Source organism: Enhydra lutris, unplaced genomic scaffold, assembly GCF_002288905.1.
Source record: "Enhydra lutris kenyoni isolate GAN:26980312 unplaced genomic scaffold, ASM228890v2 scaffoldscaffold12, whole genome shotgun sequence".
Lineage (NCBI taxonomy): Eukaryota > Metazoa > Chordata > Mammalia > Carnivora > Mustelidae > Enhydra > Enhydra lutris.
The window spans coordinates 33,171,853-33,197,877 of NW_019154096.1; the positions used below are offsets into that span (position 1 = coordinate 33,171,853).

General features: G+C 47.2%; 1 protein-coding gene across 1 annotated transcript in view; it reads left to right on the plus strand.

Annotated features, from left to right (window-relative positions):
• LOC111145421 (SH2 domain containing 4B) overlaps window positions 1-23,211 on the plus strand; it is an 80,607-nt gene extending 57,396 nt beyond the window's left edge. Inside the window, exon 7 of the mRNA XM_022500298.1 lies at window positions 23,123-23,211. Coding sequence (XP_022356006.1) covers window positions 23,123-23,211 — 89 coding nt within the window. The remainder of the gene's footprint in view (window positions 1-23,122) is intronic.
• Window positions 23,212-26,025: the final 2,814 nt, after the last annotated feature.

Sequence of the window (26,025 nt, forward strand, 5' to 3'; positions counted from 1 at the left end):
AATATACATCTTTTCTTTCCTGGGTAAAACATTCCTTGTTATTTTGGCTGGATTTTAAACATTTAAAAAATATATTTTATTTATTTATTTGATTGAGAGAGAGAGAGAGAGAGAGAGAGACAGCACACACGAGAGAGGGGAGGGGAGGAGCAAGGGGACAGGGAGAGAATCTCAAGCAGACCCCACACAGAGAATGGAGCCCGATGTGGGACTCGATCTCATGAAGCTGAGATCATGACCTGAGCCGACATCAAGAGTTGGGTGCTTAACCAACTGAGCCACCCAGGCACCCCAGTTTAGCTGGGTTTTAGCTGGAGTTTAAAAGTGACCACTGTGGGGGCGCCTGGGTGGCTCAGTCATTAAGCGTCTGCTTTCGTCAGGTTGTGATCGTAGGGTCCTGAGATCGATACCAGCATGGGGTTCCCTACTCAGTGGGGAGACTGCTTCTCCCTCTCCCTCTACTGGCTATTATTCCTGCTGTTAGCTCTCTCTCTCTCTCTTTCTTGCTCTCTCTCCCTCTCTCTGCCAAATAACTAAATAAATACATCTTAAAAAAAAAATGACCACTGTGACTCCTACCTAGTTCCTTCCCTTCCCTCATACACATTTGGATGTGTTGTATGCTCCAAAGGGTAATGTGGACGAGGGGTCTGAAGACATGGGGCCCACTCTAGAACCTAGCAGCTCTGTAACCTTGGTGTGTCCTTTAAATCCACATCTGCGAAAATGGGATTTTAACATCAATTTCACAGGACTTATGAAGATCAAGCCAACAAGTGTGCTTTGTCCACCCTAATGAGCCATGTCGGTGTGAGGGCTGATGTCTCTCGGAGTCTGAGGTGGGCCACCAGAGACCCTACCCACTCTGGGAAGCAGAGTGCAAGGATGGAGAGTGGAAGGAGAACTTGTTTCCTGCTGGGACCAAGGAGTTCTCTACTCTCCTCTGTTAAAAAGAGAAAGTGGTAAAGTTATTCCTCCTTTCGTCTTTGTTCATTGTCATGTTCTAGGGGTTATAAGAGAGCCTTCTTGTGCTGCAGAAATACTCCCGAGAAAAGCTAGTACATAGGAGCTTGGCTTTGGGGGGAAAAATCTATTTTTGGACTTCAACATGTATCCAAAATTATTAAGAGCATCCTCTGTCTGAACATTGGCTCAGTCAGACCCCATTTCTCTTCCTGTGCTTTGCTTGTAGAAAAACAGTCACAATGTGATCCATGGTTTATTGTTTTGGCAACGACCCACTGGCTGACTCACAGCTTGCCCTTGGGGCTTGATGGAGAATGGTGCTAGGCAGTGGCTGATGTAGCTGGTGTTGAAAAGCTCTTCCCACAGGTCCCTGTTCAGGTCCTGGGAGTGGATCTTGAAGATGGCCTCACCTGCATTCAGGTGGGGTTTTATCGTATAAGGACAAAGTGGGGGCATCCCTGGGGAGGAGGTACTCCCCCACAAATCTAGACAGTAGAGTCTGCAGGGAGCTCAACAGTAGGTGGTGCATGCAAAGCTTTCCATCAAAGCTTGAGCTCCCAGTCGTAATGGGCACTGCTTCTTACCTTTCCACACTGTGACTTCAGAGCATAATTAGAAGACAGGAATGTTGAAGGTCCAAGTGCTTCGAGGTTCAAGAATGGGCCCCAACCTTCAGCCTTCTTGTTCACCTTGCTCTTGATCACAACGCATCTCAACGTGTTTGAGGGAAGGGAAGGAAACAGGGGTCATTGTGGTCATTTTTAGTGACTACCCGGGGGAACGTTTGTCTTGGAAAAGTCTTGGTATGGGATGGATGGGAGAGCAGAGCCACCACTTCTCCATCTCTTAAGTTCTGTCTTGAGAAGAGGAGATTCCTGGAGAGGACAGAACCAGAGCTGGGGGCTAGGACTTAAAAAGAGAGACATTTCACTTCAAGAGAAGAAAGCTTTTTGGTGGCTATAGCTTATTATTGGGCAGTGTGGCTGGCTAGAGGGCTCACTACATGGGGGGAATGGGGACCTTTAAGCTTTCTTTTCTTGGTTCCCAGGATACAGTGTGATTCTGAGCATATGTTCTGCTGACATCACTCCAGGACCATGGGCTCTGCTCCTGCAGACCCTCTAGAATCTTCTCTGGTGCTCTGATGCATTGAAAACTATGTCCAGGGCATGGGGCTGGCCACGAGGGGGCACCTGGGAGTCTATGGGCTGAGAATGAAAGGTGTTCTTTCCTGATGACTGTCGGCTTCTTCACCTTGCTCATTTCTCTATTGTTGGTGGTGTTTCTGCTGTAGGCGCTGAGGTACCGGCAGTGGGGACCCCCTGTGGATGGCCCTTCTGGGAGTCCTGCAGGTGAAAGGCAGACTCACCTTGTGGAGTGGGAAGGATGGTGTCCAGAAGGTAGAGGCTGGGTGTGACTGGAGTCTAGACTCAGCTCCTCCAGCTGCGTGCTCTGGGAGGCTCCCCTCTTCTCTGAGCTGCACAGAGCAAGGGGCTTGGATTGGCTGACTGGTGATGACCGTAGGCAATCGTCCTGGCATGACGTTCCTGTGTAGTCTTGTGTGTTTGCGTGGCGGTGTAGACATAAAGGCTGGCTTGATGGGCATCCCCTCACAGGAAGTCTCAACTGCTCCTGACCCAGTCATGGTTCACTTTTTACAGGCGACCGTCCTGCGGCCCAGAGAGCTTGAGAAACCAACCCCTGTCACCCAGCCTTAAGCACAGCAGCAGGAACGAGATGCAGGGCTTCTGGATCCTGGCCTTTCCTAATTCATTTTGGTGGTTCCTTGAATATACTCCTACCCAGGGATGGAGATTGGGGCACAGACGTCTTCCCTCTGGATTCACTGTCCCTTACTGTATATTCATTTGAACCTGTTCTTTTTTTTTTTTTTTTTTTTAAAGATATTATTTATTTGAGGGGCACCTGGGTGGCTTAGTGGGTTAAGCCTCTGCCTTCAGCTCAGGTCATGGTCTCAGGGTCCTGGGATCGAGCCCCGCATCGGGTTCTCTGCTCAGCAGGGAGCCTGTTTCCCTCTCTCTCTCTGCCTGCTTCTCTGCCTACTTGTGACCTCTCTCTCTGTCAAATAAATAAATAAAATCTTTTAAAAAAGATATTATTTATTTGAGAGACAGACTGAACGAGAGGGAGAGGGAGAGAGAGAATCTGAAGCAGACTCCGCACTGAGCACAGCCTGAAGCAGGGCTCGACCCCCACAACCGTGAGATCAAACCAGGAGTCTGATGCTTAACTGACTGAGCCACCCAGGCACCCCTCAGTTGAACCTCTTTTAGATGCAGTCTGAATTCTTTATTTTAAATCTCACCCCTGCTCATTCTGTGACCTTGTGGAGTGGAGCTGCCACTGGTCTCATGGCCCAGCTAGAGGGGATATCTGGGAATACCCTGTTTGGCCTTTGGGATTACTCTCAGAAGCTAGCTTTTCTGGGACGGAGATGGAGAGAGTGAGCCAGCTTGGGTCCCATCCTTGGTGTTCAAGATCAGCGGGAGGATAGGGAACCATGGTGAGGCTTTGGAAACTGTTGCAAGGTGGCAACCAGCATGGGGGACCGGGCAACAAGGACCCAGGCATTAAGTCCATGCTAAGCAAGGAAGAGCTGCGGAGAAAGTAGTCATACCCACTTTGCGGTTGTGTTGTAAGGATTAGGTGCATATCTATAAAGTGGTCAGAACATTCCTGACGTGCAATAAATGCTTCCATTTATCACATGGAATAAATAAACATGGTAGCCTTTGGAGAGGCACATCAGGATTTGAATATGTAAATGGTGGCCTCCCACCCGGAGGCTAGGCTATTGCGGTCACTTGGAAGTAAAGGAAAAGGTGACATCCAATGATTGCACAAAAGAAAGATGATACTTATTTAACCTTATTTAAAAAGCACAAGTCTGAATTTTCATGATCCCCATCTTGAAATGTGTTTTGAAAGCTTTGAGAGTGATACAGGGTCATTGGGAAGGATGACTGGCATGTTTCAGACCCATCGTGACAAGTCAGATTGCCGAGCTTCCTCTCCCAAGCACAGTGTGGAGTGGGAATTTTCCACCAACTCGGATCCCAAATGCAAAAATTTCTAAAGAGAAGAAAAAGTAGGTCAGTTGACCTACTTTCCTCTTAAGTTATTGCTTAAGCTGTTCCAGCTAAGAAATAAAGGAATCTTTTTTCTCCTTTAAAAAAAAAATTGTGCACTGGCTGTAAAGTCTCAAAAAAGGATTACAAAAGAACAGCAACATTATTTTTTGCTTCAGGAAAGCATAGATCGTAATGGTGTTTTCAAGATCTTAACTCTTTCCTTTCGGCTATCTGTAGCTCTGTGCTTCTGATTTCAGTCTGTTGTGTCTTGTCCACCTAGCACTTTTGTTTCTGTTGTTTGCTGAGATCTTTGTCTTCTGATCCACAGGTGGGGGCAACTAAAATGCATGAGAAGGGCTTGGGCCTTCTAGCTGGATTTGAGAGAAGTGAAATTTCCTTTCCTGTTGGATTAAAAAGAAAAACAGAGTAACCGCAAACCGTGATGTCTGTTGATGTAATTGATTTAATATTCTTCTGACATCCCCATCGTATTTCTGGTGGTGACAAAAGATCCCTCCTATCTTCCTAACTCTGGGAGGTTTCTATCATAGGTTAGAGCCTTCTTCAAATCCAGCAAGCTGGGGCACCTGGATGGCTCAGTGGGTTGGGCCTCTGCCTTCGGCTCAGGTCATGATCTCAGGGTCCTGGGATCGAGCCCCGCGTCAGGCTCTCTGCTCAGCAGTGAGCCTGCTTCCTCCTCTCTCTGCCTGCCTCTCTGCCTACTTGTGATCTCTCTCTCTCTCTGTGTCAAATAAATAAATAAAATTAAAAAAAAAAAAGTTAAAAAAAATCCAGCAAGCTATTTTGGGGTTTTCTTTGCTCCAGGCTCTGTAGTCTAGTTTCCCACCTGTTCCTAGCCCCAAGCCCATCCCAGCCCTGCTACCCAAGTGCCCCAGCTCATGCCAGAGCCATTGGCTTCCCAGTTTCCTGAGGGCAGGCACAGGGCTGAGCAGGAACATATGGTGGGGGGTTGGGCGGGGCACAGCTGCTGTCTTCAGACTACTAACATCCCCCAACCTGTGAGAGACCTTGAGGGCTCAAACCCTTGAGGTCAGGACATGGAGCACAAGGTAAAAATCACAAGGGCTGTCTTTGGCACAGTCTGATGAACTTCTCAGTGGTCATTTGTCCTGAGATGGAATAAGTAACCTCCAGGAGTCCTGAGCTACTGCTGGGGTTTGTAAACAGAAGCCAGACAGCCCTTCAGTCAAAACACTGAGAACATGCATCGTCCCGTCTGATGGCGATTAGGTCAGACCGTGTGACTCTTCTCCCCTCACCTTCCCACCGTGGGCTGTTCTCTCTCTGCTTATCTGAGAAACCAATATGGTGGCTTTGACATTTGCTAGAGAATAAAGTCTAGTCATTATAGTAGTTGAGAAGCCTTTCTGGAAATGAAGACTCATTAATACTTATGCATAATTATTAACAGTTTATCAGACTCAAATTACCTTCTGCTCCGTAATTAAGTTCTTTATAGATTTCCATGCCAGAGCATTTGCTTACGGGTTTCATTTCAAACAATGATGCCACTGTTGGGTGTTGTGATTCACGCTGCGTCTCACCAGCCCTCAGAGGTGCACGGGGCAGGAGGATGTCGGCTCCCCATGGGACGGTCTAGAAATGCTTCCCAGAGGGGAACAACATGGCTTTCATATGTAATTAATGTGGTGTCCTCCTGTAATTGGCCCCAATACAGCGCCCCCTGCAGGCAGTGAGGCGTTACCAGCACTGGTGCAGTCAAGTTGCAAGCTTCCGCCTACAAAGAAAGTGGAATTCCTTTACTTTTCTCTATTTCTCCCTGTCACGAAGTTACCACCTCCACTCCCCTTCTTCCTTTCTGGTAGTAGGGGAAAAAAAAATAAACTCTAGACCATTTTGTTCAACTTCGTCCTAATCAGTGGAGTCGTCTTTTTCAGGAAACTGGGTCTTTAGGATTTTCTCCCCTTTCTGCTTCTCTCCAGGAGGGCATTGGAGAATTTGGGGCTTCTCTCCAGGGTGAGGAGGCTGTTGGGGACAGGGTTGCTGTGCAGATGTTCGGCCTTTGTCTTGCATGAGATTAGGTGGCTGAGGGAAAGGAGAGGCTATCCCTGGGTCTCTGCTGCCAAGCCCTGTACCGTGTATGGGGCTGTGTCCATCTGGAAGTTCACAGAAGCACAGCCTGGATCACTGACATCCCTGGAAAGGGGGCACTTAACCTTGTACTGGCCCTCAGGGGTGCAGTGTTTGCTCTCCATGGGATGTGGCTGGTTGACCTCCCCTGTGGGGTCATGCTGGATTTTGTTTTAACAGATAATTTATGAAATTTTTACTTGGTGCTGGCTATACCAAGGAAACATTTCCTTGACTCCTGCCCCTACTGTCTGGAAGAGGTAGAAATACAGGCAGTTAGGGGGGGACACAGTGTTTATAGTAGGCCAGACACTTGCTCACATTTAGTGACTTATTTAATCCTTACATCATTGCTGTGTGCTTCCTGTTACCATTAGCCCCATTTCACAGACAAGCAAGCTGAGGTACAGAGAATTGAGGCCACTTTCCTGAGGCTCACTGTTAGTAAGTGGGGGCCATGGAGCTCAAACCCTGGCAGTCTGGTGGACTCTAGAGTCCACACTCCTATCTGTAATGCAGAACAGCTTTGTCGCCATCTCACAGGTGAGGGACTATATTATGTAACTGCTCTCGGGGGCACCTGGGACTCGGGGGCGTAAAACTGGGAATTGTCAGTGTTGGGAACCGTCGAATTACTTGGGCAGGGGCATGAGGAGGCAGGCTCCCCATGTAAGGCATTTCTGTAACTAACTTATTGATGATTAATATTAAGCTTCTGTTGTGTTAGACACTGGGCTAAGTACAGGACATTTGGTGGTGAGTTCAACTGACAGCTTCCCTGCCCCCATGGAACTTATATTCATTTGCAAATAACAGAAAAAAAAACCCTGCTATAATCAAGAAGAGAATTTATTTTTTCATATGACTGAAAAATCCAAAGGTAGGGCTACCTTCAGGTTTTGCTTGATCCAGGGAACTTAAGGTTTCAGCATCTGGGTTTTCTCTGTCTCTCAGCTCTGTTGCTCTACATGTTGATTTCATGCCTAAGGAATGTATCAGCTTGTGGTTGCCATGTCCCTTTTGCTTAGGTTGAAGTCCAGCAGACAGAGGACATGCTTTTTTCTCAACACTCCCAATCCTACTAGTCCCCACTAGTTGTTTGCTGGGTCTGGTTGGGTCATGTGCTCACTTCTGAACCAGTCACTCTGGCCAGAAGCACAAGACCTCTCTGATTGGCCAGGCGTGAGTCACATGACCATCCATGGGGCAGAATAGAATCCATCCCACTGTATCGGCATAGACGTGAAAGGCGTGGCTTTCCAAAAGAAAGTCGGTATTCCCTTGGCAGGAGGAGGGCAACTGGTCTGGAGAGGGCAAGACCAAACGGTGTCTACCACAGATAGGACAACCCCCGTCCTTTGTCCTAGTGAAACTGTCAGTCCAGTCAGCAAGATGGGCCTGAAACGGACAATCAACTTACACTTTAAGTCGAATCTAGGGCTAAGCAGGATCCTTGGGTAGCCAGTTTCAGAAGTCGTTCTGCTACATGGTTGCAATCCTCCGTCCCAACGGTGGTGCTAGTGATTTGAACCGGGCACGTCAGCTTGGAGCAGGCGGTCATGGGATATTGCCCCTGGTGCATGGCTAGATCTGGAATCTAGAATCTTGTCCAGGGAAGCCCTTGTCTCAGCAGTTAGCCGTGGTTAAATTTCATTTGGAGTTATAAAAAATGAAGGCATGTGGACTTATTCATCATAATTTCTGTGGCTTTAGGATGCTTTAAGAAACCGTTGAGAATGAAGAGCTTAATAATTCCAGCCTCTTTAATGATATCATCTGGAAAGTATGGCAATAAGAAAGGAAAGTCACAAAAATGAATGAGAATCGCTAACCGGTTGATGGGGGATTTGTTGGCCGGTGAGGCGTAGCTACCAGGAGAGCTGCAAGAAATATGCCCATCAGATGAATTGAGACTCATAAAAAGTAAAACGTTGTGTCTGGTCCCCCTGCGTTTCGTTCTTTTCAGAGAGAAACCCTAACAGAGAAATAAAAGGAGCTCGTTTGGTTACTCAGGTTAATTTCCAAGCCAGTGATTTCAGGGATTGGTCTGGTGGTGGAAGAGAGGCTGGGAACCGAATCCAGGATTTGTTAACGTAGGGATTTATCGGTCCCATACAGCCGAACATCTTTTGGAGGTGTGCTTGAAGTGCCTTTCCTGTCCTGGGGCTGCCACCAGTTAGCACCGGTGGAATCAATATTTTGATAGCAACTTGAAATTGTTGGTGTTTGAGAGCATCTACATGGGATGCAGGGAGATGATTAGGTGAGGCTTAGTGAAGGTGGCACGAGAAGAAGGGAGTCAGGAGTTGCTAGCCTCACCTCGCGAGAAGAAGGGAGTCAGGAGTTGCTAGCCTCACCTCGCGAGGGTGCTGGTTGCCTGTGATATTAATGTGCTGGTATTGGACCAGGGAGAGCAAGCCTGGACTTCTTGGCTATGCTGGCCATCTCTGCTTCTGCACTCCCTGCTTCTTACCCTCCTGCTGTGCAGTCGGGGATGAGGTTGGGGGAAGGGGGGCAGATGCCCAGGAAGGCTTCTGTCCCCCATCTTGTGCATAGCTTTTTATGCAGAGGCCCAGCAGAGGGCGCTGTAGTAGGTTGACTTGCCTCTGTGGTTCAGCTCTCAGAGGAACCTTGGACTGTTTTGTTACAACTTTTGTCGTTCTTACGAGTTAGAGATTTTTCGGGTCTGTCTGCATGTCAGCGGTTCTCAACTTGCCAGGGATGATTGTGCTCCGTGGGGCAGTTCACAGTGTCTGGAGACATATTTGGTTGTCTTTACATCTCCATCAAACTTTTGAATTGTTGCTAGAAAGATAGTTATACAAGTATAATTTCTTGCTTACCTGTTTTAATAGGTGATCTTGTATGGACCTTTGTGTCCTGCTAATGCCTAAAAAAGAACCCTCAAAATTTTCAATTCCTTTGGTTTTAAGAGTCTCTTTCAGTTTAACTCAGTTATATTCTAGCAAACATCCAATTTTTCCAACATCACTCCCCTTCCCCAATGGCATCTGAGTGTAGGGGGAGCTCATAGCTTGGGAAGGAGCCAAAGAAAGGTCCTGGTTGGTCCCTCATCTCTAGGCCTTCTTCTCTGTTTTTACGAATCCGATGGTCTGCTGCTTCTGGAATCATTTGTGAGTGTTGGACACTGAATATAGCTGGGGTCTGGGGGGGGGGGTCCCCTTCCCCACACTGATTATCCCTCAAACTTGGCTTGGCCCTACCCTGGCTCTTGCTTGGCCTCCTGAGTTTCAACAACTTCCATCAATTAACTGTTAGAGAAGACCATCCACCTCAAGGCCTAGGTTCTGGGGTCACCTTGCCTCTTTTCTGGGCTATGCTTTAAATGATGTTTATTTTCTAAATAAACCCCAAGTCTGAAAGGTTCAGTTCAATGGCCATCTCTTCCCTCCCCGGTCCTCCTATTGTATTATCATAATGGAAGGAAGCCAGGCTTGTTCCTAATTTGTTTATTTTCTTACTCTCCTTTATGCTCCGCTGACATCCCCTTCCTCCTCAATAAGGAGCCGTCCTGATAATAATGAGTGTCTGTTCCAAGGGTTCTTGTATATATATTATGTATGTATCACCTAAGGGAAGTTATTCTGCTCCTTATTTTCTTTTTTTCTCATGATAATGTTACATGTGATTTGACCTTGATGCTTTTCTGTGGCTATTTTTTTTTATGATTTTATTTATTTTGAGAGAGAGAGTATGTGCACAAGAGAGCAAAAGCTAGGGGCAGAAACAGAGGAAGAAGCAGACTCCCTGTTTAGCAGGAAGCCTGATGAGGGACTCCATCCCAGGACCCTGAAATCATGACCTGAGTCAAATGAAGACAGACGCTTAGCCAACTGAGCCACCCGGGGGTTCCTTATGGCTATCTTTTTAAAAAAATTTATTTATTTGAGAAATAGAGAGAGAATGAGTGGGGAGGGGCAAAGGTAGAGGGAGAAGCAGACTCCCCACTGAGCGGGGAGCCCATTGTGGGACTCTGTCCCAGGATCCTGAGATCATGACCTGAGCTGAACGCAGATGCTTAACCAACTGAGCCACCCAGGTGCCCCACTTCTGCTGTTTTTGTGATGTGTCCACAAAGAGGGTGTTAGGGTCTGTGATCAAAGGAACGAGACCGACACAAAGCGAAAGTCAAGCAAAGCTTTATTTCGCGCCAAGCATGGAAAATCAAACTGACCAGTCGGGGCCATCTCTTACAAAGAGGCGACGATGACCAGGACACTGACCCCGACAACTTCCCTTACCTGGCGAGGCCACTCCCCAGTGACGCTCATGACGCTCCCGACAACCACGATGCTCCCCGCAATGCTGCTCCCTGCTTCTGATGACTACCCCTACGACTATCACTACTACTCCCCTGCCTCACAGACTAACCTTTATAGAGGTGGTTGAGCCCAGCCCACACACAGGTGGCCAATGAGATTGCAACACACAGGGAAAACTGCACAGTCATGCTCGGTCAGCAATACTGGTGGCCAATTGAATTCCAACTCACCATAGCAAATATATGCATGCCCCACTGATTGGATGTCTCCATGCGGCCTGGCCCGCCCCAACCTCCAGGAGGGGCAGGGTCAACCCAAGTCCACAATGAAATGGCTCCCTTTGGCCAACCAGGCCCTTACAAGGGCAGCTTGCTTCCTGGGGTAACCAGGCTCTGTTCCCCTCTCCCACATGGGTCTGGACATTCTCCTTCTTCCCTTTCTTTTCTCTTAACTTGCTCCATTTTGATGCCACTCCCAGTGATCAAAGGTGGTCCCCGAGGTGTCACCAGGGGCCTCTTTCCCTTCCCCAGGATTGGGGAAGGCACATCTTCCCCAAGTTTCAGCTGCTGTTCTTAAGTTGGCCTCCTGCTTTCCAGTGAATTCCTGTTGACTGCTCTCAGGTCCATCAGTCACCCTGGTTTCTTTCCTTTTCTTCCTGTGGAAACACTGTATCACGAAGGTCTTGGGTTAATTGTTCCCACTCCATTTGTATCTGGGGTTCATGGGACTACCTTGCCCCTAGTTTTGTGGGAAATGTAGTCCATGGACTTTGGGTTTTGTTCTTGACTTTTTCTGCTTGTTTCTCTTTGGGGATTTGGAGAGATTGGAAAATGCTGCTGCTGCCACTTCTCCTACTCTGCACTTAGGTATATTGACATGAAAGGTAAGGTGCTTTAAATATCATCTGTATTTCTCACTTTATCTCATGGAGCCTAGGCTACAAGAGCCATGCTGTTTCTACCTCTGGCCTGTTATTTCTGATTGCTGCACAGTGTTCCACCAGGTGCATCTACCGAATTTGGCTCATCCTCTCCTCAAGTCCGGGACACCCACTTTGCCCTCAACTGATCAGCGCCACAATTAACCGAAGGGTCATTTACATTTCTTGCCATGGACCCTTATGGACCTGTGTGAGGATTTCTTTATAATATATCTCAGGGATTGAATTGTTGGGCTAGAGGGTAAAGGTGCAGTTAATCTGATTAGGGGTGCCCATGGCTCTCTGGAAGGCTGATCCAGTCCCGATTCCCAGCAGCCATCCATGACGGTCACGCTCTCTCCATGTTCCAAATCCCACACCAAAACATGGTGGAAGTCCCGGCTCCCTTCCAGGACTCACAGGAGCTCGGGGAGGCTGGCAGCCATCATCTTCAGGTAGTTCTGTCTCCAAATACATCATTCTGCCTAATTGTGGCTGCCTTATGCGGGTGCACGGCACCTGCTAAATTTTCCACAAAATTAGGACATAGGACACTTCTAGTTCCTCTGTGGGGTGCAGGAACATGAGTGGGGACCCTCCCTTTGGTCCCTCTTCCACTCTGTCCCACCCTAGCTGAGGAAAACTCTTTCCCGTTGGGCAGGGATTTCTCACAGGACCTACCTATGTCCCTTCTAGAGTAGGTCTATAAAACTGTTCAGACCTCCAAGTACTCTTCAAAATATAGAGGGAGTTTGTAGAATGTAAAAATCCACTTTTTTCATCTTTGCCAGCCCTGGCTTGCAAGAGAGATTACATTCTAGCTCAGTCAGTCTCAAACCTGGCTGCATATTGGAATTATCTGAGAAGATTGTAAACATTACTGATGCTTGTTGTACCCAAAATGAATTAAAGAAGACTCTGTCAGAGTGGGCCAGGCCTGAGAACCATGCTCTAGGGACTCCAAACAGCCAACACTGACATTTAAAGCTCATTAATGATCCCCTTTTTTTTTTGGTTGATAACCTCCCCAACCCTCAAAGGACATTGACCGACTTGGAATGAATGTCATGGCATGAACTGTGGGGAGGTGAAGAGCCATGATATTTAAATCCTTAAAATATTAAACATTGAATATATACAATGTGTGTACATACTGATGCGAAGGGCATGAAGGGAGCTTCAGAAGTGGAGGCGTGACCCATCCTGGAAGCACCCGCGTGCTCCTGACCTTGGTCGCGCTGGTCCTTCCACCAGACACGATCCCCCTTCCGACCATATGCTTTATCAGATCTTTGCTTCATTATTGTTTATATATAAATCTCCAAACACTGTTGCCTTTAGCTTTGTGAGCTTTCCACTTTCATACCAAGGGAATACAGTGTAGTTATTTTTTAGTTATTAGCTTGTTTCATGCTTCATTGAAAAAAAAACCTTTCCTCATGGCAATTTCTTTTTTTTTTTTTTTTTTTTTTTCTAACCTCTGCTGTTTGGAGCTTAGACCTCTCTCAAGGCCTATCTCTCTGTGGTTAATGGAGAGGGTGTAACATGCATATCTCTTATATTCTCAAGTTGATACATATCTTTACCCTCTTCTGAAACACACAGAATATTTCTTTTTAATTTTTTAAAAGTTTTATATATTTAAATAACCTCTACACCCATTGTGGGGCGGGGCTCCAACTCATGACCCCGAGAGCACGAAGTGTATGGTCTTACAGAGGAGCCAGCCAGCCTCCCCCTCCACATGCAGTACTTTTAAAGTCCAATGATTCTACTCTCAATGGATCAGGTGTTGTCAGTATGACAGTTCTTTTTTTAAAATCCTCAAATTATCCATTATTAGTATTGTTTTGTAAGTCAGCATCTATTTTTAGATTCACCTGCAGGATCTATACTCACCATTCCTTCTAGCCCCTCAGACTCTGTCAAGGATCAAATTTCTTCCACCTGAAGTATGTCCTTTAGATTATCTTTGATAGTCCATTTTCTCAATTTTTTTTTCTGAAGATGTCTTTATTTTATTCTTTTCCTTGAAAGATGGTTTCATGAAACACTGTTATTTTTTTTCTCAGCACCCAGAAAATATTATCCCATTGTCCTCTGGCTTCTATGAGAGCAACGAGAAGTTAACCATCAGTCTAATGGTTCATTCTTTGGAGATAATCTGCCTTTTCTCTCTGGCTGACAGAATGAGACACTAAGTGGCTTTGTGCGGGTTCACCACGATGCGACATTGATGAATCCCTAATCATTCAGTCTTTAACTATGGCCTCCTCTCCTTCTCGCCCGTATTCTCTGGGGTCTGGATTGCACACATGCTACAGCTTTCAGCCCATCCCCCTTTCTTTTCCTGTCCTGAGACTTCAATGAAGCTTCTCTTAGGTTCCATTTATATAAATGTGCCATGGGGGTGTCCTTCTCTTCACTCATCGCGTCCCTTCCTCTCCCCTCCCATGCCATCAACTCTGCTCACTGCTTGCTCCCAGAATCTACCCAGCCCCAGAAGCCCACTTCACCTCCCCCTTCACTGCCGCTCTCAGGCCTGTCCTGACTTCTCCAGGTCGCATTAATCTCCTCCTTCTCTGTCTTTCACAGCAGCACTTACTGTCCTGTGATGAGATAACATGCTGTAGAGCAAAGAGCCCCGGACTTGGAGTCTGAGGACCCGAGTTCAAATTCTGGCTCTACCGCTTACTAGCTCTGGGACCTGGGGTAAGTCACTTTTCTCGCTGATCCTCGGTGTCCTCAGTTATGAACTCACAGTGATCGGGATGTTAGGAGGACTGAGGGGGATGAGTCCCTGGATGGTGCCCAGGACTGGCTGTGATGGGGGCTTCTTATGTAACCCCCGATGTGTCCTTTTGCCCCCCTGCCTCAACATAGAAGCCATTTCTGTCAGACTCACAGTCCGGGAGCTGGAGTCCAGCCCTACGACTGTGGAACTGTGGCTGTGAAGCCATCCCTGCATGAAGGGACCGAGGTCCCTGGCTTGTGTGCCTCCAGTTCGCACCCCCCGGGGCCATCTATCCATCCTTGAACATGCTCACATTCTTTGTTTGGAATCATGAGTCATTTCTCATTGCCCTCGAAATTAAGTCCAGAATCCTTCTAACGGTATGGAGAGCTCTTGGGGGCTTGGCCCCTGCCAACCTCTACGTATCTCACCATTGGTGCCATGTGGCTCCTACTTTGGCCCTCCCTCCAGCCACAGGGAACCAGTCAATAATCCCCTCTGCCAACGAATCCTTGCCTCACACCTCTGTTTTCACCTTTCTGGTCTCAGTATAGCTGTCCCTCCACCCTTGGCACCAGAGCTGTGTGGGGTGCCTCTCCCAGGCACTCTAACAGCTCCTGGGGCCTTGAGCACCACTGGTTACAGTGAGCCTTTTCTTAAAAAAAAAAAAAAGAAAAAATCGGTTGATCTTTATTTCTGTCCAGAGTCAAAGCTTCTGGAAGGCAGGAACTGTTTTTCATGCAGTGCTGATTCCCAGGTGCCCAGCATGGGGCCTGGCTCCTACATAGCTGTTGAAGGGAGGAAATAGAGAAATTATAGGAAAAACTACATTTTCCATTGTTGACAGGTATGAACTGGCTCAGAAGGGACCTACAGTTGCATTCTCCAGTCATCATTCCAGAATAGCTACCATGGAACATTGTGTACGAAGGCTGCCAGGCCTGGTCATTGGCAGAGGCAGAAAGTTTCCATGATCCCTGGGGAGCAGTGTGCTTGCTCCCCAGTCAGAAGGGGAGCCCCTTCTCCTTTCCTTAGCCAAGAGGCCATAGAGTGTTTAGAAGGGACTGAGGTGGGATGGGATGGGGTGTGATTAGTGCTTAGTTCCCAGTGCACTTGGCTTAGAGGTGATCCAGGGAGAGAGAGAGATGAGGAAGGCAGAGTCTGGATGGGCAGGAAAGTGTAACAGCTTCTCCTTGTAAGTGACCTACAGGCCTCCCAGCCATTGACTGATTGTCTTGGGGCTCAGGTTTTCTGTGGAAGGGTCTATGCCATCCTGAATTATGAGGCTTCATTACTTTTGGTCTTGGGCTGAATTATAATGTTGATTTCTAGGTAAGTGTCAAAGTGTGGGGGGCAGAGTTCACAGATGTTTATTATCCCAGACACCTGGAGAGTCTGCTAGGGATGGTGTAGCTGGGGCCCAGGGACTCAAGCAGTCCCCATCAGAAGTCACCCTCTGCAGCCTCTGGAGGGACTGGGTGCATGGGTGTGGGCAGCAGAGCCTCGCAGTGCCCTGAACATGGCTGTTCCCAGGACGAAGTGACATCCCACTGTGGCACAGGAGTGGTACCCTTGGGGTAGCCGAGGCAAACTAGTTATGCTCTCCGGCACTGTGGCGAGCATGCTCACACATTTATTTAAAATAGGCTCAAGCAACCTTACACCATAGGAAGGATTATTGGTACCAGTTAACAGATGAGGACACTGCCCTGGGTTTCAGAGAGGCTTGAATAACCTGCCCAAGGCCACCTGTTGAACAGGTCCCTGAGCTGTGATTTTATTTTTATTTTTAAAAAGATTTTGTTTATTACAGAGAGAGTATGCAAGAGAGAGCATGATCAGGGGGGAGCTGCAGAGGCAGAGGGAGAAGCAGGCTCCCCACTGAGCAGGAAGCTCGAGGCAGGACTCAATCCTAGGACCCTGGGATCATGACCTGAGCTGAAGGCAGACACTTAATCAACTGAGCCACCCAGGCACCCCAAGTAAGCTTTGATTTTAGTCCATGCTCTTGATTACTGCTCCAAACAAGCCTCTCCTCCCCCAGCATTCCAGGTGCTTGGGGCACAAGAGTCAGCATTCAGTGTCAGTCTGGGTCTTCTAGGAAGCAGAAGTGCAAGCGATTTCCTGGAAAAAGCACCATGAAGGATACAAAGGAGTGCTCTGAGTTAAGGGCACTGGGTTCTGTACCCCCTTGTGCCCCCCGGGGCAGAGCAGGCTTCGGTGGTGGATCCTGAGCAGCTGCTGGGGGCTGTCGGCTCCGGACACTTCCTGGCAGCAGAGTCTCTCCTGAGGGAAGACTGAGCAGCGGCTCCCATGGTTGCCACAGGCTTTATCCTCGAGCCTTTCACAGCCTGTTTACTAATACACTGGAGCCTCTGGGCAGGTGTGATGAAAGCTCACAGGTGGCTCTCCAGGTGCAGACTCCGTCCGGGGATAGGGATGGTTTCACGACAGCGTGGGGCAGGTTGCACACTGAATAAAGAGTTCCTGCCAAGGGGTTTGGTTGCAGGGAGGAGGGGTCAAAATGCGGAAATGTGAGCTTGGCCATTTTGGCCCAGAGAGGCATTCTTTTCAAATTCTACCACTCAGAGGGACCTCTGTTTCTCACTTGCACAAAGGTAGAGTGTAGGGGACCGGCAGCCTGGGCTTCCCAGGAGAGAAGAGGAGAAGTCAGGGTCCGCTGGGACAAAGGGAGCTGGGGACGGGCAGGAAGCTTCTGCGCTTGGGGGTCTTGTGGTAAGCAGCGAGCAATGGTGCATGAGGTGAGTGAGGGAATGAGCCTGGAGAGGTGGGTGAATGGGTGGGGTGGGGTCCCAGAGCCCAGTGTCTCTCATTCCCAAGCCTGGACTCTGCCAGAGACCAGGGAGGCCATTCACAGGTTTTAGATCACAGACACGTGATATTGTCCTTTTGGTGTTACTGTTCGCTTTCAGATATTAAAATGTCAGGTACTATTCAGGTGTGACTGTTCAGTCTCTTGCCCAGTGCAACAATTCTTTCCTCCCCAGTTTTCAGTCTGGTCTGGGCTTCAGCTTGAGGTAGGTGGAGTGGAGAAGGGAGTGACATTTTCTGGTCCTTCTTCCTCCCGGCCCTTGGCTCTATTCTGTCTCCTCTTGCTTTTCTCCCGACGGCAGTCACCTTTAGGGTCTAGGTTTTCTGGCATTGGGGCAGGGAGGTGGGTGAGGGATGGTGCTGAGTCTTCCGACAGATTCCAGGTGACCATCTTGGTCCTCTTTTGGCTGTCACTGCTTCCCTGGCAGAAGGCATGGACATCCTCCCCGGAGCAACCCCAGCGTGCATCCTCCTGCCTCTGGGGAAATTGCATGTGATTCTTCAGGTGTCCTGTGGTAGAAAGGCTCCCCACTTCCTTCCCCCTCCCTTCTCCCTAGTTTCCTATTAATAGCGCCTGGCTCGGGAAAGGGTGGCTCGCTCGATTGCCTCTTGATAAGTTCTAGGCAAGGAGGACGGAGGTGAGCCCCAATTATGTTGGTTGTCTTTAAAAGGGGGATATGTGACAACGTGGTGGCCTCTATGTCCTCTGCTTTGGGCACAGGGAAAGTTCCGCCACACCTCCCATAAATAGGAGACCAATGGAAGGGGTGTGGGGGGAGCAGGGAGTACCCACAGGAAAGCTAGAGAGTGGCACGAGGGTGCGGGGGGGAGAAGTCACAAGTGTGTAGTCCCTCTCACGGTCACAGGGACCAATAACTCAGCTACCTTTTACCCCTTTGCTACGTGACCATCAGTAAATGATCCCACTGCGTGTATGCAGAGGGTAACCAAGTGGGTGTATAAAAAGGACCGTGCATTTCTCCTCTCCCTCAAATATGATTAACAGTAGCCAACACTTCCATAGTGTTTCTCAGTTAATGTTTTCGAATTCTTTATCTGACTTGAAAGTCATAAGGTGTCCTTGATGTAGATGGAGTAAGATGATGAATCACTTAAATGTCAGAGGGCATTGGAGAAGTCAAGGTGTTGGCTGAGCCTCATGTCACCCAGATGAAGGCAGGTTGAGCAGGTCACCTAGGCTTTCTGGTTGCCCTCTTCCTGCTGCCCTGCCCTGCAAGGCTCGTCCCCCTACACATGGCTTCCTGTGCTCTACCCAGATAACAGTATCTCCCTAAAATCCTTTTTGACAAATAATCCTTTTGACAAATAATCAACTCCAGGTCTGGACCCACATCATCATCATGAAAGAATGCAGAACCTGAGAAAATTTTGAGCTGTTTTCCTAATGCCCACAGGTGGGCAGAGGAAGTCTTTTTACTTAAGAGGACCTACTGTTTCCAGGTGCTCACTTATGGGTCCTGGCAAGATAACCGGGGTCATAACCGTAAGTCACTCTGCTGTTGTCATTAAAGCAGGGCTCAATGCTCTCCACAGGGCAGTGCTTGTTGACTTGTATTTGTAATCGATAGATGCTCTAATTCCTGCTCATTACTAATTCTTTGCTTACCCAATTAATCCAAATCTGTGAGGCTTAATTTGGAGGAAAGCGTGCTAAACTCAGGTCCTAATAGAAACTCTGCCCGCAGGCTCACAGCTGGTTGCTCTAGGCCAAGATGAATCCTGGGTGGAATGAGGAGAGTGCTGGACAGCTCCCGAAGCCCTCTCTTTCCTGGTATCATGGAAACAGGATGAGGGGCAGGGATGAGTCTGGGAGAGTGGCAGGGGAAAAGTTTGCTGAACCTACTGACTTTTTCTTTTTTCTTTTTTAAATCAGGAATTATTAGCCGAGAAGATGCAGAAGATCTCCTCGAGAACATGACGGAGGGAGCATTTTTGGTCCGGGTCAGTGAGAAAATCTGGGGTTACACCCTCTCCTATCGCCTGCAGAAAGGGTTCAAGCACTTTCTTGTGGATGCCTCTGCGGACTTTTACAGCTTCCTGGGAGTGGACCCCAATCGCCATGCAACGCTCACGGATCTCATTGATTTTCACAAGGTATCCTTCAGAGGCGTGCTGGTCAGGAGCTAGAACTGGTAGAAACGTGAGGTGAAGGAGCGCCAGGCTGCAGGTGTTCCAAGAGATGGGGTGGAGAGGGAGCAGGCAGCCCAGCAGGTCCATAGGATCACAGGGATGTGTGGAAGGGTGGAAGAGAGCAGAGATTGTCTAGATAGGCTCTGGGGCCTGCTGTTCTTCTCTCTGGCTTCCCCTCTGACTAAGGCAAGCACCTCCAGCCCCGGTCCCTAGGCTTCTCCTCACCTCAAGTCTCTGAGTGCTCCCTACTGCTAACACTTAGGGACTAGCTGACCCATCTTCTGCCCAAGCCCACAGCCCACCTGCAACTCATCCCCAGGATGTCCTGCTTGAGGACATTCTAGTCAGGCCTCTGGCAGCTTTGTAGAATTAGCTGAAACTTAGCCGTCAACCCTGTGGCTTGAGAAGCTTTTCTAGTAGAGTTACCACATCTCTTGTTCCAACTACAAGGATACGTACATGTGTGGTATGTGTGTGACTTTGGGCAGGTTTCTTAGTCTCACTGAACTTTACCATCCTAACCAGGCAAATGGATGTAAATAATAGTTCAGATCCCAGACTGATAAATGAGGCAATGTCCGTAACAATACTCTGTAACTGTGAAGTGGTATGGAAGTTCTTGTTTTCCAGAACTCTCTTTGTCATTTGTCCCCCTACTGTAGACATCTCATGAGGAAAGATGGTGCCTTCCAAACTATGTAGGTAGACAGAAGCAACTTTTGTTGCTGTTTTGTGTTTCTTTTGTTTTGTTGCTTCTTTTGTGACTGTCAGCATAGTAGTAACTGGGAGAAAGCCAAAGGTGGAACTCAGTGAGTCACAAGGGGGAGAGAGAGATGCCTAGAAACAGAGTCTTGGTCGCTCTCCATCTTCCTGAGCTTTGCAGCTGTAGCGAGGGTCACAGAATTCCTGGACTGTCTCACTGGGTTTTTGCTGTGATAGGGACTCTTGGATTGTTTTGCTTTTTCTTCATGGATGTCCCCAGGGCTCTACGGACAGCTCTTGACTTGACCTTCTAAGTAAAGCTCATAGAAAATGACCCATTTACAAATGTCTAGATGTTGGGTGGATAGGACTCCTGGAAAACTGGACTAACCAGGTTTAGGGCAGATTTCTACCCATGTTGGGAAGAGCTTTTCTGACAACTCTAGGGAGTTATTATCCACACACACCCTCCCTGTCTCTACAGGGAGGGTGTGTGTGGATATTGACACCTTCTCTGTGTCAGGCATCATGCCCGGTGCTGTCCATCCATGTTCTTGCTTCCTCTTCATGACAGCCTTATGAGGGAGGCAGACTAGTCCCATTTCATAGATCAGGAAACCAAAGCCGAGGAGCTTGAGTAGCTTCCCTAAGTGCTCATGGCTGACACCACATGGCCCAAGAGTTAATCCTCAGGCCATCTGCCTCTAAAGATTGTGCCTTTTCCTCTGTACCATGATGTTTGCTTTCCCTGCCCACTATAAGCTGCTGCGAGCAGTGATGAGCTTCTTGTCCCTAGAAGTATTCAGGCACAGGGAAAAGTCCATCTCTCAGAGAAGCTATGCTATGGTTCCTGCATCAGAAGGTTAGAACAGAAGACTTTGAAGGTCTTTATCCTTTTCCAGATCTAGGGTTGGAGACTTCCGATGTAGTTTCTTACACTATAGAGGGGGTTCATCTATGCTCATGTGGAGATCTGGTGGTCAGTGTGTATATGTTAAAGATTTAATTACACAATTAATTTATGATTACATTCTAAGAATAATCAAGGACAATACAAGGTGAATGCCTTGTCCATTTCAAATCTCCCATTTCCATTCTCCGCCTTGAAGTATTAGTTTGCCATGTAACTATCCAAGTATTTCCTGGGCATTAACACAGAAATTTACATAAGGAAAGCAGTTTTGTTATTTTACACATAAACTGGACAATTCTTTTTTTTTCTAATTAAACTATAAATTTAATGCAATTCCCCACCCAACAAATACAGCAAATAGGATGGAGATTTTAAAAAAAAATGACAGGATTTTCCAGAAAAAACAGAAATGTACTTGTTTAGACAGGAGAATTCTAAAAAATAAGGATAGTGGGGTGAGATTAAACTGGATAATTCTTTACCAATTGCTCAGCAATTTGATTTTTTAGCAGGATCAATATATCCTATGTGTGTTTTTTCAAAGCATGGTCACTGGAAGTAGGCTGCTAAATTTTACATCCCAACTTCATCGCTGTGTGTGACTTTGGGCAACTACTAAAATTTTTGTGCTTTAGTTTTCTCCCTGGTAAGATGGGTTTCCAAACAGCACGCACCTCCTTAGGGTCCCTGGGAGGTTTCATTGAGATATCACTGTGTAAAGTGCTACGGCACTACAGCTGACATTTCTAAGTCATCAGGACGTTGGCTGTTATGGAATTGCGTGTGCTGAGTACACGTACCAACCACAGCCACACACGGGCCCTGTGGTTTTCCATGAGGGCCACTTACATAGCTTCCAGGTTTCCGTCATCACAAACAGGGCTGCAGAGCTTTGCTTGTCTCTGTCCCTTTGGGCACAGGCGCAAGTTTTTCTCTAGGATGGATCTGTCATATTGGAATTGCTGGATGGAGGATGATGCACGTTTTCATTTGAAAAGATCTGCCAGATTGCCCTCCAAAAATGGAGTGCCAACTCATGCTTCTGCCAAAACTAGATGAGGCTGTTTCCCCACATGGCTGCCAGCCCTGGGAATTATCAGTCATTTTAATTTTTTCCCATCAGATCGGCAGATGCTCTATCTCACCATTGTTTAGCTTGCATTTTTCCAATTACTCCTGACACAGAGGATCTTTTCATATGTTTAATGGCCCTTTGAATTTCTTCTGTGGATTGTCCATTCCCGTCCATTGTCCATTTTCTGCTTAGATGTCTCCTTTCTTACCGACGTGTCAATTCTTCCGGCAACTAAATTGAGCTTCATTTATGTCTTTTCAGCTTCTCAGGTTTTCTACTGTGATTTTTATTTTTATTTAAGTGGGTACTCTTTTCATTTATAGGTTCTTTAAAAAAATAATAGCCCTTTTTTTTTTAAGATTTATTCATTTATTTTGAGGGACACAGGGAGAGAGTGAGCACATGTTGGGTCAGAGAGGAAGGGGGCACGGAGTGTGGAGTCTGACACGGGGCTCCATCTCATGACCCTGAGATCATGACCTGAGCCGAAACCAAGAGTCCGACACTTACTGGGCTGTCCCGCCCAGGTGCCCCATAAATAATAGCCCATTCTTATTTCACAGGTGATTTATCTTCTTATTCCACTGAAGAGATGAATACCCATCCCTCAAAGCCTCTTTCCATTTGTTTTTATAAACTTGATGTTCTCTTGGGGGGGTCGGTTCTGTTGTTGAGTTTGGCATCTTTCTTGTATGGGTATGATTTTCCATAAGTATGTACACATTTTGAGTTATGAGTTGGTGTCTGAAGTTTGAATTTCCTGCTTATCCATCAATGGATATAGTCCCTGTTTCCCGAATCCATTCTCTCTATGCCGTAAGGGCTGCTGCTGACAGTGAGTAACTCATCTTTCTGACATAGAAAGTCTGAGCTTTTGTGGACTCTTTGGCTTCCCAATGGAGGGCGGTGCCTCTCCTCACTTCCGGTCTACCCCTCCTCACTTCCGGTCTGCCCCTCCTCACTTCCCGTCTGCTGAGGCAAAGACATCTGCAGCCTGGGGCTCCCCAGCCTGTCCCTCTGATACTTGCTCCAACCCCTGCCTCACCTTCCCTCCTCTGACAATCTCATCCTGTAGGTCTTTGGGTTTCAAGTACTCTTTAATACCTATCTTTGTTGATGGCCTTCCTTCTTATTTTCCCATACTGGATTTATTTCCATTTTCCCAATATGGCTCTATTTCTTTTTTAAAAACAGATTTTTTTTCTGTCATTTCTATAAATTTGAGTGAGGAGGAGGCAGATACATATTCGTAGACTTTCTATCTTGAACTGGCCTCTCTCTGGTGGATGTTTATTTCCCTTGCTTGATTACAAGTAATTCTTCCCTTTTGTTTTTCCTTTTAGGAGGAAATTATCACTGTTTCAGGGGGAGAGCTGCTGCAGGAACCCTGTGGACAGAGGGACAGCCCACCAGACTACCATCTGTTGTTTGAGTGATTTTTTTTCCCCCTACCCAATTGGATTTCTTTGGGTACCCATTTTTTGAACTCAACTTAAGAACTTCCTGGCTCAAATCCTTATGGCCTTCCGGAAGATCCACCACCACCAGCCAGAGGATTAAGTAGATTAGTATGTCTCAAAGGATATGAAATATACATGCTATTGGTCCCCATCCCTGTGCCGAGGACAGAAATTGCTATTAGCTGATGCAGCTCTTTCAAGAAGAGTTTAGTTATGACTTCAGAGAATGAAGCCTATTTGCCGTGGCCACCCTAAGCTGAGCCCCCAGAGCACATGGGTCATGTTTTAATAATCCAAAATAATTCCAGTGCCGAACTCTGAATGTAACCTGTGGTAGACATTCAATAAATGTTTGCGGAATGAATACAGCTCTTCTGAAAGTCTTCCAACACTAATCAGTTTTTTCTAGTAAGTTATTTCCTACCTGTTCTGTCTGTAAAGTCATGGAGAGTATAGATGAAATATTGCAAAGGATTTATATGGAAAATATAGATGCTGCGTCTTTTATGATGTACATTATTGCCCTCATATCATTGGAATAATTACCTAAGGCTTCTGAGACGCAGCTTCCAGAATAGGCAGCTGATACTGCCCTGCCTTCTTTATTTGCCTCTTCTTCAGCCACCCATCCTTGGTCTTGGAACATATTTTGACCCTGGTTTTGTGATATTGAGGCAGTGGTTTTGTGTATTCCCATAGATGTGCCCCACACCTGGGATGAATTATAAATCCAAGAAAGCCTTTGCTCTCTAGGATTTGGCCCTCTTGATACAGGTTACCCGTATGATTACTTCTGCCTTCATGGTCCTTTTGAGTCTGATCCTGTGTTCACTTAATCTGAGTATGGTTTTCATATGAGTGAGATTCTCCCAGTGACTCTTCTGTAACTTTCAGGGAAGTGTCTTCATGCATATTCAGGTTCTCATGTTTATAGACACAGAGACAGCATGTTATGGGGGGAATATTATAGTGGAATCAAGCAGATTTGTGTTCAACTCCCACCCTGGACTTGCTAGTATTTTAATGTTGGCAGCACCATATTTGGTGGGAGTGAAAGGATGGATGGGCTCTGTGCTTTGTCATTGGATAGGTGTACCTTACTTGATAGTCATGTCCCACATCTCTTATGCTCTCCTTCACCTGCTGCCTCCTCTACTCTTCACGTCCTTAGCCACTTGCTTCACCCTGGTCACTACCGCTGCAAGTCGTTCTGCATAGATGCTGTTCTCCCTTATGGGGTATGTCAGCTTCATGTGAGCTGAGCCAAAGCCACCTTGCCCATGGGGTGTTTTGGGCCTCTCATCCCCTATTGCTGCAGATGCCGAAGACATTGTGCAACCTTCAAGAGCAGGGCCATGAACTCTGCATATGGTGAACCTTGGATCAATGGGGGACAGCAGATGGTAGATTTCTTCTTCCCCTTTCCTCCTGCTGGGGGGCTGTTTGGACAGGCAGTTCTTCCGACGACCTCTGGGAAGATCGACCTGCAAGACAGAGCAACTCATGATGATGAAATCGAAGAGTGACCAGATGAGGTCCACCCCCCTCCCATCTGCCCCTCGTCCTCCTCTGCTCCCCTCTACTGCTCCCCTGGGCTGGCCACCCCTGAATTGAGTGGCAGCATATAGGCATTTGCTGCAGGCTCTGCCTTTGAGGGAAGCCAAGGTAAGGACTCATCATCCAAATGTGTCCGATAATGTCAGTCTCCCAGCCTGACTTCTCTCTTTCTCTCTCCCAGGGCCCCCAAATGAATAAAACAAAGTGAAGGGGGGAGCCTGCTTCTTGAACACCAAAGTACTTTAAAACCATAACCGATTATGGTTAGCATTTCTTCTAATAGATACTTCTATTCTAGTATCTCCTAAGGAAATGAGTTTTAGCCTTGCTACTTACAAACTATGTGACTCTGTTCAAGACATTTGGCCTCATGAAGGCTCAGTCTCCCCAAGAAGAGGATTTTCTGTGTGGCTGCCACTAGTTTTTTTTTTTTTTTTTTTTTTGTCGGTCAGTGAAATGAGCAGTAATGAAAGCTCTGTCTAAATGGGAGGGATGGCTGATAAGAACCATAGAAACAGCAACAATTATTTCGGGCTTAGCAGTGATGTGGCAGGGGAATATGGTGTGATGATTTTCAAGGTGTTGGAAGAAACTTCTTATTCCAAGCACTAGCAGCCGCTCACAGAGCCGAGCAAGCCGGGCTGAGAATCTGAACCCCTGAGCTGTTGTTCCTGTCACCCCTAATTAACATGTGAGAGACAACAGTTGAGTTTTCTATGCCTAACACATTTATTTCATTTTATTTGGGGCCTGCACTTTTCTGCGTGTCTCATATATTTTAGGTTTTACCTGGCCTTAAGATAAATTCCTTGTAAGTTGTCCTGCAAATGAAATTACTGTCTGGAAAACTGCAATTTCGTCTTGAGAGTTTTATTATGCTAATAAATGTCAGGATTCTCAAATAAAGGGATTGCCTTTTTTTTTTTTCCCCTGAGCCCTACAAATATAATGAAAAATAGTCAGCTACAAGACTCAGCAGAGAGAAAATTTACAGTCTAGAACTAGAAAGAGAAGTTGTAAAAAATACTATGCAAGTTAATGGAAGATAAATGTCACTGAATGGAAGGGCAACTTGGGGTCCTGGGCAGGGAGAGCCCTGAGTGGCAGAGCTGGAGAGCTGGACACCTGGGGTGCCAGGGTCTAAGGGGCATGGACTGCAAAGCGGCTCCTCAGGGTTAGAATGGAGCCCTGGACAGGAAGACCCCTGTTCCTGGAGAGTGCAGGCCCCT